Here is a 14,140-nt window from a genome sequence, read left to right on the forward strand (position 1 = left end):
TCTAAGTACAGTATGTCATGTTATCAGAGTGTGATTTTATACTGCATGAGAAGGGAGATAGTCAGCCTTGTACTATTCACTAACCGGTCAGGTACTGGACACCCAGATGTCATAGGCTTATCAATTGATCTCCTGACAGTGCAAACCATACAGAAGGTGGGTCACACTTCCAATCATCTTTGGGTTTATCTTTTGACAAATATTTGATCATTCTGTACAAATGTGCAGGCCAATAATCTTTATACTCTGGTATCATTATTTACATTTCAGAAAGCCCATTAGTTTGTTTAATAAAAAATAAAGTTAAAAAATAAACTAAATTGTGACAAAATATTGTTTCGAGCGCAATTTCCCAAATGAGTTATTGCAGCTTGAAAAATATTGACTTTAATAATATGGCATATACAGAGATGCATTCATACCTTCAAGAGGGTCACATAGGCACTGCAGTGTTAGTACAGTACTGAGTCAGACATTACAAGCCATACCTGAAAGGGGAGTACTTTAAAGATGCATAGACTGAGGAATAGGCTGAGGAAAGCGAGATTATGACCATCCCATTTTTAGAGTGAATTTAGACTTGACTGAATTTCATTCAAAAGGGCAACCCCTGCTGAGTACATTTCTGACATGTCTCATCGGCATAATTAGATGGACAACATGAACGTGGATATGCATGACTTTTTAGGGCACAATGAGTAACTCCGTGTCTCTACAATACGAGTCTGTCCATCCATTGTCAAAGTTTAACATTGTGTCATGCCCCATTTGGTCCAGGAAAGAGGCTCCTATGTGTCAGCATCAATCCTGTGAGCTACATGAAGTAAAAAAAAGAAATAACAAAACCAAGAACAAATCTATGAAACACATTCAATTGAAAATCTTGAATACAAATACACTGTATTTTAAGAAATGTAACTGATGTAGTTTAGCAGACACATTGATAAGGCTACCTACATTGTTTTGGTATCCTGAGTGCTTCCCCATCAGGGGAGAGAACTTGATGCATCACTCCCCGGAACTGATACAGGACTTTCAGGCTCTTCTCCTCTCCCACACAGGGGTCATAGAACCCAGGTAATCCAGTCTGGGAAAACACCACAATAACATCAGTCATCATCAGACCTGTCAACACTACTTTCTACGCCTAAGGCGGTTTATAGTTTCAAGGTGAGTTTCTGTAATCACACAATTGCAGTAGCATTAGCAGTACCATGATCAGTATCATACTCTGAAAAATGTTAATCGACAAATTACTCAACTGACATTTTGCATTCAGTCATGCAAAAAAAAAGAAAAAAAAGAGTGAATTTCTGTATTCAGACAATCAGGGCAACTGAGCTATGATAGAGTTAGTCTAGTAACTTTAGCTGTATACCTTTGTAGCCTCGGTGAGGATGAGCTTAGAGTCCTTCACCAGGCATTGCAGTGGAACAGACACATCAATGACCTTTGCCCGCTCATGCCTCCGACTGTTGTCGGTCACAAACTTGCCATACCAAGCGTTGAGGATGATGAGACCTGATCCAGGATATAACATCCTGTCAGCATGTTGAGTCAATCAACTAGTTTTAGATAAGTTTTATATATTTTCTAATGTTTTCTTATACTGATCATTCTGGTGCTGACAGAAGCCCATTTACTTACCCATTCTAGATTCCTCAGTTTCAATGATCCTGCGCACAGACTCCTGCATTAGCAAAACCTTCAGAAGAGAAGAGAGATGTCAGATCAAGTTGCTAAAATTCACACAAAAAAGGAGACCAATAGAGCATCTAGTCCTAGTGTTTTAATCATGAGTAAGAAATGTATTTGCTTGACACCAATATACATTATGTACATCTATGAGGAGAAATTGTTTCTGTATGTCTATAAGGAGACATCGTGCACTCACAGCAGATTCTGCCTCCTGCTTTTTCCTAGCAATGTCCGAGGCTGAACTCTCCCGGTGCTTCTCCAGGTCCCTATACAGTGGAGAGGAATAATGGAATAATTAGGAGAGCGTCACAAGATTTCATTGCACACAATTTGTTTACTACTACCTCTATTAGTAAAGCCAAGCTAGGAAGCTGTAAGGCCATCACACACTATCCATTATGTGTTTTAGGTAGGTTGACAGAAAGTAGTACGTACGCATTTTGAGCAATTGAAATACTGTCAGAGTGACACAGATTAACATTAACTGTAGATAAGTGGGCAGTCTTACTGTTCCTGCTGGGCACGCACGTAGGGCCTTATGATGAGTCTCTGGATAGCGAGGTAGAAGATGAGTGGTCCAACCGTAGCGTAGAACACTGCACTGGGTAGGAGCTGGTCAGTCAGATGGATGGGGAAGAAATATGTCTGGCTGGCACGGTTCAGCCTGCACAAATACAATGTATCAACAATAACCATGTTTCCATCCAAACATTTTTAAGAGAGTTAAATACCTGGATTAAAAAAGGTATCATTTTCAGTAAACTCTCTAAATGTCGCCAGAGCCAAATACGCTAGATAGGTGTGGATATTTTTGGGGTTGGTGAAATAGATCATGCAGTGGAAATGTTTTCTTGCGCATTTGGTGATAGAAAAAACAATGTCGCAGTAAACTTGACGCAGTCACCGTTAGCAATGTTGTGGGGTCCCCCCACTACAACTTGGAAAAGAATGTAGAGTTTTAGGCTACATACGAAATAAGTAATAATGAACATCACAGGGCGCTGAAAGTGCACGGTGATGAGCTTAATGCTCCTTTCCAATAAATATTGGGGGTCTTTTTGTATGCTGGTGACATGATGATCGCTGCTTGGCTGCCAATTGGCAAATGATCTTGCCGTTATCCATAATCTCATGATGTACCCTCTTCACTGGATCTGCGAACTGTTGGCTAGAGTGCAAGTACCAAGACCAGAGCAGACATATTTGCTATTTATTGCAGACATTTTGTGCCAAAACCATCGACAGAGTTGGGATGGAATGGAAACACAGCCTTTTATTAGCAAATGTATTCAAAATAAAAAACTGAAATACAACATTTACCTAAGTATTCAGACCCTTTACTCAGTACTTTGTTGAAGCACCTTTGGCAGTGATTACAGCCGCGACAGGCTTGGCACACCTGTATTTGGGGAGTTTCTCCCATTCTTCTCTGCAGATCCTCTCAAACTCTGTCAGGTTGCACAGCTATTTTCAGGTCTCTCTAGAGATGTTTGATCAGGTTCAAGTTTGGACTCTGGCTGGGCCACTCAAGGACATTCAGAGACTTGTCTCGAAGTCACTCCTGCATTATCTTAGCTGTGTGCTTAGAGTCATTGTCCTGTTGAAAGATGAACCTTTACCCCAGTCTGAGGTCCTGAGCGCTCTGGAGCAGGTTTTCATCAAGGATCTCTCTGTACTTTGCTCCGATCATCTTTCCCTCAATCCTGACAAGTCTCCCAGTACCTGAAAAACATACCCACAGTATGATGCTGCCGCCACCATGCTTCACTGTAGGGATTGTATTGGCCAGGTGATGAGCGTGCCTGGTTTCCTCCAGATGTGATACTTGGCATTAAGGCAAGAGTACAATCTTGGGTTCATCAGACCATAGAATCTTGTTTCTCATGGTCTGAGAGTCTTTTAGGTGCGTTTTGGCAAACTCCAAGTGGGCTGTCATGTGTCTTTTACTGAGGAGTGGCTTCCGTCTGGCCACTACCATAAAAGGCCTAAAGGCTCTCACATTTCCACAGAGGAACTCTGGAGCTCTGTCAGAGTGACCATTGGGTTCATGGTCACCTCCCTGACCAAGGCCCTTCTCACACGATTGCTCAGCTTGGCTGGGCCGCCAGCTCTAGGAAGAGTCCACTAGAATGGCGCCGGAGGGGATGGCTGGCTTTTTACAGGCTCCTAACCAATGTGCTGTTCTTTAATGAGTCTGATGCGAAGGATATACTGCTTTCTTGGGAACGGCCCAAATACCCGTCATTTGCGTTAAGACAGCGAAAAAGCGGGCGGAGGTCAGGGTGCCTTCTGAGAATTCGTAGGTGAGTGAGTAAACCTCCACTACCATCCGTTCTATTGGCCAACGTGCAATCATTGGAAAACAAAATGGATGACATACGATCAAGACTATCCTACCAACGGCACATTAAAATTATAATATCTTATGTTTCACTGAGTCGTGGCTGAACGACGACAATGGTGGGATTTTCCATGCATCGGCAGGACAGAGAAGCTATGTCTGGTAAGATAAGGGGCGGGGCTGTGTGTCTATTTGTCATAACAGCTGGTGCGCGATGTCTAATATTAAAAGGTCTCGAGGTATTGCTCGCCTGAGGTAGAGTACCTTATGATAAACTGTAGACACTATATTATTCGCAGCTGTCTATTTACCACAACAAAAAAACCGATGCTGGCACTAAGACCGCACTATAGAAGGCCATAAGCAAACAAGAAAACTGCCCATCCAGAAGCAGTGCCCCTAGTGGCCGGGGACTTTAATGCAGGCAAACTTAAATCAGTTTTACAAATCTGCATACAAAGCTCACACTCCCTTTGGCAAATCTGACCATAATTATATCCTTCTGATTTATGGTTACAAGCAAAACCTAAAGCAGGAAGTACCAGTGACTCACTCAATGCTGAAGTGGTCAGATGACGTGGATGCTACGCTACAGGACAGTCTTGCTTGCCCATACTGGAATATGTTCCCGGGATTCAGCCAACGGCATTGAGGAGTATACCAACCACCTCAGTCATCGGCTTCATCAATAAGTGCATCGACAACGTCGTCCCCACAGTGATCGAACGTACATATCCCAACCAGAAGTCATGGATTACAGGTAACATCCGCATCAAGCTATAGGCTAGAGCTGCCTCTTTCAATCCGAACACTAGGCCCTGAGACAAACCATCAAACACGCAAAGCGTCAATACAGGATTAAGATTGAATCCTACTACACCGGCTGTGACGTTCGTTGGATGCGCTAGGGCCTGAAAACTATTACGGACTACAAAGGGAAAATCAGCCACAAGCTGCCCAGTGACGCGAGCCTACCAGACATGCTAAATGCCTTTTATGCTCGCTTCGAGGCAAGCAACATTGAAGCATGCATTAGAGCACCAGCTGTTCTAGACAACTGTGTGATAACACTCTCGGTAGCTGATGTGAGCAAGACCTTTAAACAGGTCAACATTAACAAGGCCGCGGGGCCAGACGGATTATCAGGAAGTTAACTCAAAACATGTGCGGACCAACTGGCAAGTGTCTTCACTGACATTTTCAACCTCTGCCTGATCGAGTCTGTAATACCTACATGTTTCAAGCAGACCACCATAGTCCCGGTGCCCAAGGAAGCGAAGGTAACTTGCCTAAATGATTACCACCCCGCAGCACTCATGTCAGTAGCCATGAAGTGCTTTGAAAGGCTGGTCATGGCTCACATCAACAGCATCATCCCGGATACCCTAGACCCACTCCAATTCACATAGATCACACATCCAATTCCAACAGATGATGGCACTCAACACTGCCCTTTCCCACTTGGACAAAAGGAACACCTGTGTGAGAATGCTGTTCATTGACAACAGCTCAGCGTTCAACATCATAGTGCCCACAAAGCTCATCACAAAGCTAAGGACCCTAGTACTAAACACCTCCCTCTGCAACTAGATCCAGGTGGTAAGGGTAGGCAACAACATGTCTGCCACGCTGATCCTCAACACTGGGGCCCCCTCCTGTACTCCCTGTTCACCCACGACTGCGTGGCCAAACACAACTAACACCATCATTAAGTTTGCTGATGACAACAGTGGTAGGCCTGGTTACCGACAATGATGAGACAGCCTATAGGGAGGTCAGAGACCTGGCAGTGTGGTGCCAGGAGAACAACCTCTCCCTCAATGTGCGCAAGACAAAGGAGCTGATCGTGGACTACAGGAAATGGCGGGCCGAACAGGCCCCCATTAACATCGACTGGGCTGTAGTGGAGCGGGTCGAGAGATTCAAGTTCCTTCGTGTCCACATCACCAACGAACTATCATGGTCCAAACACACCAGGACAGTCAAAGAGGGCATGACAACACCTTTTCCCCCTCAAGAGACTGAAAAGATTTGTCATGGGTCCCCAGATCCTCAAAAAGTTCTACAGCTGCAGCATCAAGAGCATCCTGACTGGTTGGCTTGTCACCTAAAACCCTCAAACTTTTACAGATGCACAACTGAGAGCATCCTGTCAGGCTGCATCACCGCCTGGTACGGCAACTGCACCGCCCACAACTGCAGAGCTCTCCAGAGGGTGGTGCGGTCTGCACAATGCATCACTGGGGGAAAAGGACACCTACAGCACCCAATGTCACAGGAAGGCTAAAAAGATCAAAGGACAACAACCACCCGAGCCACTAACTGTTCACCCCAAGGTCAGTACAGGTGCATTAAAACTGGGACTGAGAGACAGAAGCTGTTTTTAAATGTCAAGGCTATCAGACTGTTAAATAGCCATCACTAGCAGAGACGCTGCTGCCTACATACAGACTTGAAATAATTGGCCACTTTAATAAATGGAACACTAGTCACTTTAATGTTTACATATCTTGCATTACTCATCTCATATGTGTATACTGTATTTTATACTATTCTACTGTATCTTAGTCTGACATTACTCGTCCATATATTTATATATTCTTAATTCCTTTACTTAGATTTCTGTGTATTAAGTTGTGAAATTGTTATATATTGGTGCACTGTCGGGAACTAGAAGCACGAGCATTTCGCTTCACCCGCAATAACATCTGCTAAACGTGTATGTGACCAATACAATTTGATCCCTTTCTTTCCGAATGCACTGTATATCATGTTTTTGTTCATATTGAACTATTTATCAATGATTAAACATACTGCAAGTCCTTTCGTTTATAAATTGTTTTAAAGTTAGTCAACGATATGACGTAGATGCACAAAGTAAGCAGCATAGTAGGTCAATTTACGCAACAACTAAGAGAGTTGGAGTAAGAGGCAAAACTTCGGCTGTTTTGTTCCCGTGGTAACCACATTGTAAGAGCGTAAAGTGAACCCATGCACATGCGCAGTGTGTGCGCGAGAGCGAAGTCTTGCATCTCGCTCGTCGCAATATCTGCAGTGCTGCCCCTGCAACGTCATTTAGCGGACTCTACCTTTAAGTACTTAGGGTGAGCAAGCAAATACTTCGCCTCCCTCCCATTTGAGTACTGTCGTAGAACTGCAAACAGCAGTAACTACACATTTGGCAGCCCTGCCCTTTACATTTATATTTTTTGTCATTTAGCAGACGCTCTTATCCAGAGCGACTTACAGTAGTGAATGCATACATTTCATTTCATGCATTTTATTTTTTGTACTGGCCCCCCGTGGGAATCGAACCCACAACCCTGGCGTTGCACACACCATGCTCTACCAACTGAGCCACAGGGAAGACGCTTCAGTTCATCTTTCAATCACCCACGTGGCTATATGCTCCTAAACACCAATGAGAACTTGCAGAACCAAGTTCTATTTTAGTGACCTGCCCACACAGACGCAAGGGAGCAGTGTGGGTGGAATGATTGAATAACATGTGTACATTTATTTTGCAACGCTCGCGCACACGACGCGTCCGGTCTGGTCAGCATGTAAGAGCTTTGCACACCTGGATTGTACAATATTAGCACATTAAAATTCTTCAAGCTCTGTCAAGTTGGTTGTTGATAATTGCTAGACAGTCATTTAAGTCTTGTCAGATTTTCAAGCCAAAACTGTAACTAGGCCACTCAGGAACATTCAATGTCGTCTTGGTAAGCAACTCCAGTGTATAGTTGGCCTTGTGTTTTAGGTTACTCTCCTCCTGAAAGGTAAATTGTGTCTCCAAGTGTCTGTTGGAAAGCAGACTGAACCAGGTTTTCCTCTAGGATTTTGCCTTTGCTTAGCTCTATTCCATTTATGTTTATCCCCAAATGATTCCCTAGTCCTTGCCGATGACAATCATACCCATAACACAATGCAGCCACCACTATGCTTAAAAATATGGTACTCAGTGATGTGTTATGTTGGATTTGCCCGAAATGTAACGCTTTGTATTCAGGACATAAAGTTACATTTCTTTGCCACGTTTTGCAGTTTTACTTTAGTGCCTTTTTGCAAACAGGATGTATGTTTTGGAAGATTTTTATTCTGTACAGGCTTCCTTTTCACTCATTTAGGTTAGTATTGTGGATTAACTATACTGAACAAAAATATAAAACGCAATGTAAAGTGTTGGTCCCAGACGTTTTCCATATGCACAAAAACCTTGTGCACAAATTTGTTTACATCCCTGTAAGTGAGCATTTGTCCTTTGCTAAGATAATCCATCCATCTGACAGGTGTTGCATATCAAGAAGATGATTAAACAGCATGATTATTAGACAGGAATCGGGATTCGTCGAACCAGGCAATGTTTTTCCACTCCTCAATTGTCCAGTGTTGGTGATCGCGTTCCCACTGGAGCCACTTCTTCTTGTTTTTAGCTGATAGGAGTGGAACCCGGTATGGTCATCCGCTGCAAAAGCACATTTGCCTGTTTGTGGCCCGCCAGTTAGCTTGCACGATTCTTGCCTTTCTCCTTCGACCTCTCATCAACGAGCTGTTTTCGCACACAGGACTGTTGCTGACAGAATGCTTTTTGATTGTCGCACCATTCTCGGTAAACCCTAGACCATGGGGTATTCAACTCTTACCCTACGAGGTCCAAAGCTTGCTGGTTCTGTTCTACCCGATTATTAATTGTACACACCTGGTGTCCGAGGTCTAATTCAGTCCGTGATTAGAGGGGAACAATGAAAAACCGCCGTGGAACTGGCTTCGAGGTCCAGAGTTGAGTTTGAGGGCCCTAGACACCCATGAATCCGACAGAGAGAAACAATATTTTCTGACTGGACATTTTGTGCTCTGTATGGCCTACATTCCTCTCTTGCGTTCTGTATATAACGTTTACTCAAATAGACTATAGCAAATAGGATAGGCAAAGTAGTCGGAATATCACTTGTGTGCTGCCTGACTCCGTTCTTTACTGCACAGCGCCAGTCAAGTTCAAATATGCTAAACCAACATCTGTCACATCAAGATGTCGTTACCATCTATGGTGGCTGTCAATCATTGTTGTTACTAAGTGAAGCTACTGCACCCTGGCTTTGTTCAACTGTGTTTTGACTGCAGTTACTATGGTTTGCCATCAGGCTCAGAGTTCAGAAAACTTTAAAGCCATTTTTCTCAGTTTTACTGTTTGCATAGTTACTGCTCTTTGCCTTTTGTGGCGGATCAATCAGAATTAGTTGGGTAACATAGATAATTAAGATGTCTTATCTGTATAATATGCTTATGTGATATACTTGTTTTTAGAATGTATCCCTTTGGACTCTGGTGTTGGCAGTTGTACTTCTTCCCTTAGCTGGGGCTCAGTCACCTGGGGCCCAGAGAGGGGAGAGGTCAGGCTTGTCTTTTACATGTCCCTGGTGCTATGCAGAATATCAGAAAGGGAAGAGGACAGGATGGAACATTGTCTTTATATGTGAATGTGTCTTTACCTATTCTTAAACCATGTGAAGGGATGGTGTGATTAATGGGGAACCAATTACTTGTCTGTGCACAAGTCACTCCCTCCTTTGACATTGGGAGGAGGTGTATGGCAGTGTATGGAACCATTGCATGTCCTCTCTGATGTTGCACTTATCCTGGGATAGTGTATGACCTAGAGGCTCACTCCCCTCAGTGAGCTTGTCCAGGAGAGGGGTCAAGAAGGGGTTTTACTTGAGATGGGAGTATCTAGAGTTGACAATTGAGTTATGCCATTGGATGAGTTGGTGTTTTTGTGCTATGAAGTACCAGGAATGAGATTAGAACCTCGTCTTAGGGACCAAACTGAACGATAATTTATAGCAAATGCTATCTGGCTACGGGATACTCCTTTCTCATAAAGTCTTCCTTTGTGAACTGTTCCTAATATCTGTGGTTTGTCATGTCGAGTAGGGGGGTGGATCTTTGCTATACAAGATCTCAGTAGCCATTGTGTTGTCACTCTCAACGGTTCATTAGAAATAGGGAATCGTTAAGTCATTGCTATTGCAAAGCTCTTATTATTAAAGATGTAGTTTAAGTATAACTCTGACTGGTGTGTGAGGTTTGTCTCTCCTCATTTGGTAATACAGAAATTAACCACCACACTTTGCAGAGTAGAAGTGACAGGTTTTGGGGATATAGAGATATCTATTATTTATTATCTAGATATCTATTATCTAAGTATTTAATATATTAATAATAATAAGTAAAAAATATTATTTTACAACTATATGTCACTAAGTTTTGTCATTGGTGTTACCACCTTGAAAATCACAAATTAAAAAGATAAGGACCTTGAGCATTCACTCCAGTGACAACCTTATCAGGGGAGGGGAATATTTGAAAGAAAATGATTAGCTAATCACACTATTTTAGCATGTAATACATTTTAGGATTCCATTGATAATTTGGTGTGTCTAAATGCAAAGTGTCATTGGTGTTACTCAATATAAATGAAAGGAAATTACATGATTAATGATATCACTTCAGTAAATTATTTTCAAAGGGTTAATGACCTTAGCTTTGAGCACCTGTGACCTCCATTTTAGAAATCCTTAATTACCTAACATGTGTCTCTGGTGTTACTACTCCTACTGGTGGCACAATGATATGATAATGGGAAAAATATTTAACGTCTTTAATCTAACATATTAGCTGATTTAGAAGGGCAAGATATACCAAATACATTTAACTAAAACAATATTTTCCAATATGCCATGCCACCACAATTCAACAACCACCCAGATGCCTTGTGCTAACAACTACTGTACTGAGATAGTTTGGTTAAAAGGAAAATGTACTAGTAAAAGGCATAAGCTGACAGAAAATGTTGTATAGAGGTGCTGTTTAAGGGCGAGTAAACTATAAAAATAAAAAGTTGCACACTAATTATGCTCCCAAACATTTAATTAGTATAGCAACCAACTTTTCGGCACACCTAGAAGAAAACTGAGCCATACTTACTTTATCTTGAGGGAGACTCCCTGAGGTACTCCTACACTGACGGTCGCCCCCAGGACACTGTGCCGACTGATCTTCCTCTCTGCACCGTACTCCACTACTGTCCCAAAAAAGCCAGATCTACAAGACAATGACAGACAGTCAGCAAGTCTTCCCATGTTGTCAGTGGCCTGACCTGATGATTTATAATAAAGGTTTCAGTTCTAAGATTCAATGGCCTTCATTTACCAAAATGAACAAAGGCTAAAATCTTATCATGAAGTGGACATACTTGATTGAGCCCTTGACCTTGGTCTGTTCATCGTCCTGGAACTTGTACTGGTAGCTCATCATCATGAAGGAGTGAGGGATCCCAAGCTGCAGAGGGCCAACAAATACAGTTAGGAGAGGAAATAGAGAATACATCCGCAACAGACAGTCCCTTCTTATACTACAATTGCTGTATATAATTATCTGTGCTGACCTGCATGGCGAATGTGAAGTGGCTGGTCTTGGTGTCCCTGACGATGCTGGTGTTCATGGAGGACTGGGTGCCCCAGCGCCATTGCAGGTAACCCATGGTGTTCTTGTCCAGGTGCCGAGCCAGCACCGTGGTGCAACCAGGCCGCACGCCCCGGGATGAGAACTGGAGTCCACACTGAGCAGTCACAAAGCTGGAGAGAAACAATGGTCATTCTACAGTATATGTCTTCAGCCTGGAGAAAAACAACTTTCACTCTACCGTATGTCTTTTCTGATTCAACTATAGCCCAAACAAAATTGGATGCAGCTTTACAGATTTCAAATGTCCTGGAATCTTGACTTACCAGCGAGCAGTGAGGTTGCGGAATATCTTCATTCCTAAGAGGGGCCCGTGTGAGTCTCCTGCCCCAAACTCTACCTGGGTAGGTACACAAATATATAACCTCTCACATTGGACTACTCAATGTAAAATAAAACACAAATGTGATAATTGTTTGTTTTATGTAGTGTGTGAGCATGTGAAAGCACTAGCTTGCAGTGTGTGTGAGTGATATGTAGGTAGAAATTGTAAATGATTAAGTGGTTTCTGACCTCCCCCCATCCCTTAGCAGAGGTGACTCTCCGTAGTGCCAGGTTAATGTTTCCTCCTCCGTTTCCGTTGTGGGTTGACAGGGAGCCAGAGAGAACAGCTGTGTCTGTGGTGGTGAGGGGGGCCTGCAGTAGGTAACAAATAACAATACTCCTGATTATCCAATGTGATGGTCCATCAGCCATACTTTTACCCACTGTGACTTTGCCCCATTTTCAAACCCATTTCAAGCTTTTCTATTACCTCTATGGATTGTGATATGTGCATCTTGTTGATCTCAACATGTGGGAAGCCCCCTCCGGGCAAATCCTTGTAATCCTCCTCATAGCGATCAAAGAGGTCTGTGGCATCTACACCCACACTGATCATCCCCTGAATGAGACACAGTCATATCAATAATTGATCATGTAATAGCAGGGTTTCAGTCATATAGTTACAAATAAATTAGCAACACACACAAACCTTGGGATTGGTCCTCTGCTGTAGCCGTCTCTCCTCCCTCTCTCTCTGCAGACGCTCAAACTCCTCTCGGATCTCTACTGGAGTTCTTTTTCTCTCCACCACCTGGAATCAGTATACCATTTGAGCCATTGCTGCCTGATGATCAGCGACACTCATTACCTTGACAATAAAAATATATAGTACTTTTCCTGCCACAGTAGCCTATGTATGTTATAAATACAAGCCAATGAGAAACTACTGGACTAACCTCCCATCCTTCAACATCCAGCCCTCTCTTGCCATAGATGTCATAGATGGCTCGTAACTGTGGGTCACTTAGGACTACAGCGAGAAACATGCAACTGATCAGTTTCAATGAAAGGTACACATGCATACAATCCTGCATACAATCCTGAGCAGAGACAATAATAGGCAAGTTGAGCTAAATGTTCAGCTGAAACAGAGCAAAATCATGATGGTAAATTACATGAAGTCCCAGTCTAGGATTCATCTTACCTTCATAAGCTTGATGCACTAGGTTAAAGAGCTGTTCTGCCTGCCTCTTTAATTCTGGGTCTCTGTGCTTGTCTGGGTGGTAGAGCATGCACAGTCGCCTGTATGATCCCTTCAGCTCCTCCTGTGTCGCCTAATGGACAAACAGAAGAAAAAGTGAGAATTTCAACTTACTTGTAAGAAAGTACTAGTTAGTTAATATGATTCCACTTACAGTTATGCAAAGTCACTAAGTTCAGTGCAGTGTTGCCTTGGCTTCCTTGACATTGCAAGTAGACATATACATCTTTACAAACAGGTTTAAAAGTGACAACACCTAAAATTAGATAATGGAATTGAGGCCTGACTATGACGGGTGGCAAGCCAAGCAGTCTTTGCTTGGCAGAAACAAACTTGCATATATTTGAAAGCTTGCCATTTTCTCGTCTACTCAGAACCAAACCTCTGGTGAGCAGTGGCTTCTTAACAGTTACTGGATTTGGTTCTAGTGGAGAGAGTTGGGATGTTTGGCTTCTGGTGCCAGTGGCAGGCAGAACCAGGGCGCATCCTCTTAAATTCTATAAATATTGCCGCCTAACATAGGTTAGGCGTTAGGCTAGCCACATTTTACAGAACAGTCCGAAATCAATGATAAGCGAGGGTCAACTGACTTAGCTAGCAAGCTTAGCTGGATAGCAAAAAGGGAAGCCGCTCAATTTGTTCCAGAAAACTTCTACAAATTAATCAAACCGACTACGAAAACACTTGTCAAAACATCCACACAAACACATCCAACAGGATCCAAACATGCACTACCTCTCTTCTGACATTAAGTAAAGAATAGTAATCGTTGTTGTCGATTTCATCGTCTTCCAAGGCCGGCGCCATGTTTACAACCTTTCATTCCCACTTCCGCTATGTCTCTGTGCAACACTACCGCTGTTGTTGCCACCTTGTGGACTGGATGTCTTTATCAAGCGCGCCTATAAACATTTTTGACAGCGTCCAAAACCAGCGCACCAGAAATATTACAAATAACTTTTAATCGCGCAAATTAGGCTATATAAATCAATTTAATCCATAATGTGCCTCAAACGGGTGTTTTAGAACATGTCATATAGTTCAATAATAAT

General features: G+C 42.8%; 1 protein-coding gene across 2 annotated transcripts; it reads right to left on the reverse strand.

Annotated features, from left to right (window-relative positions):
• Positions 1–316: 316 nt before the first annotated feature.
• On the reverse strand, positions 317–13,895 carry dcj11 (DnaJ homolog subfamily C member 11). 2 transcript variants are annotated; one of them, XM_045695169.2, is made up of 16 exons: positions 13,243–13,336; positions 13,032–13,161; positions 12,784–12,857; positions 12,537–12,638; positions 12,318–12,446; positions 12,077–12,199; positions 11,830–11,903; positions 11,487–11,676; positions 11,295–11,380; positions 11,027–11,143; positions 2,207–2,362; positions 1,895–1,964; positions 1,648–1,705; positions 1,379–1,521; positions 958–1,087; positions 317–814 (listed from the first exon to the last, which is right to left on the reverse strand). In XM_045695169.2, the coding sequence occupies exons 2-16, from the start codon at positions 13,117–13,119 to the stop codon at positions 789–791; spliced, it is 1,566 nt and encodes a 521-aa protein (XP_045551125.1). In that variant the 5' UTR covers positions 13,120–13,161; positions 13,243–13,336; the 3' UTR covers positions 317–788.
• Between the last annotated feature and the right edge of the window lie 245 nt (positions 13,896–14,140).

The sequence above is a fragment of the Salmo salar genome, chromosome 15 (genome assembly GCF_965601325.2).
Source record: "Salmo salar chromosome 15, fSalSal1, whole genome shotgun sequence".
NCBI lineage: Eukaryota > Metazoa > Chordata > Actinopteri > Salmoniformes > Salmonidae > Salmo > Salmo salar.

Bases quoted from the DNA above. Each gene is read 5' to 3' on its own strand.
- dcj11 (XM_045695169.2), bottom strand. From the start codon at position 13,119: ATGCTCTACCACCCAGACAAGCACAGAGACCCAGAATTAAAGAGGCAG. The intron at 11,677-11,829 runs GTAAGTCAAGAT...GTTTCTCTCCAG, and splicing joins CGCAACCTCACTGCTCGCTG to CTTTGTGACTGCTCAGTGTG. The intron at 1,965-2,206 runs GTAAGACTGCCC...TCCACTGTATAG, and splicing joins GTGCGTGCCCAGCAGGAACA to GGACCTGGAGAAGCACCGGG.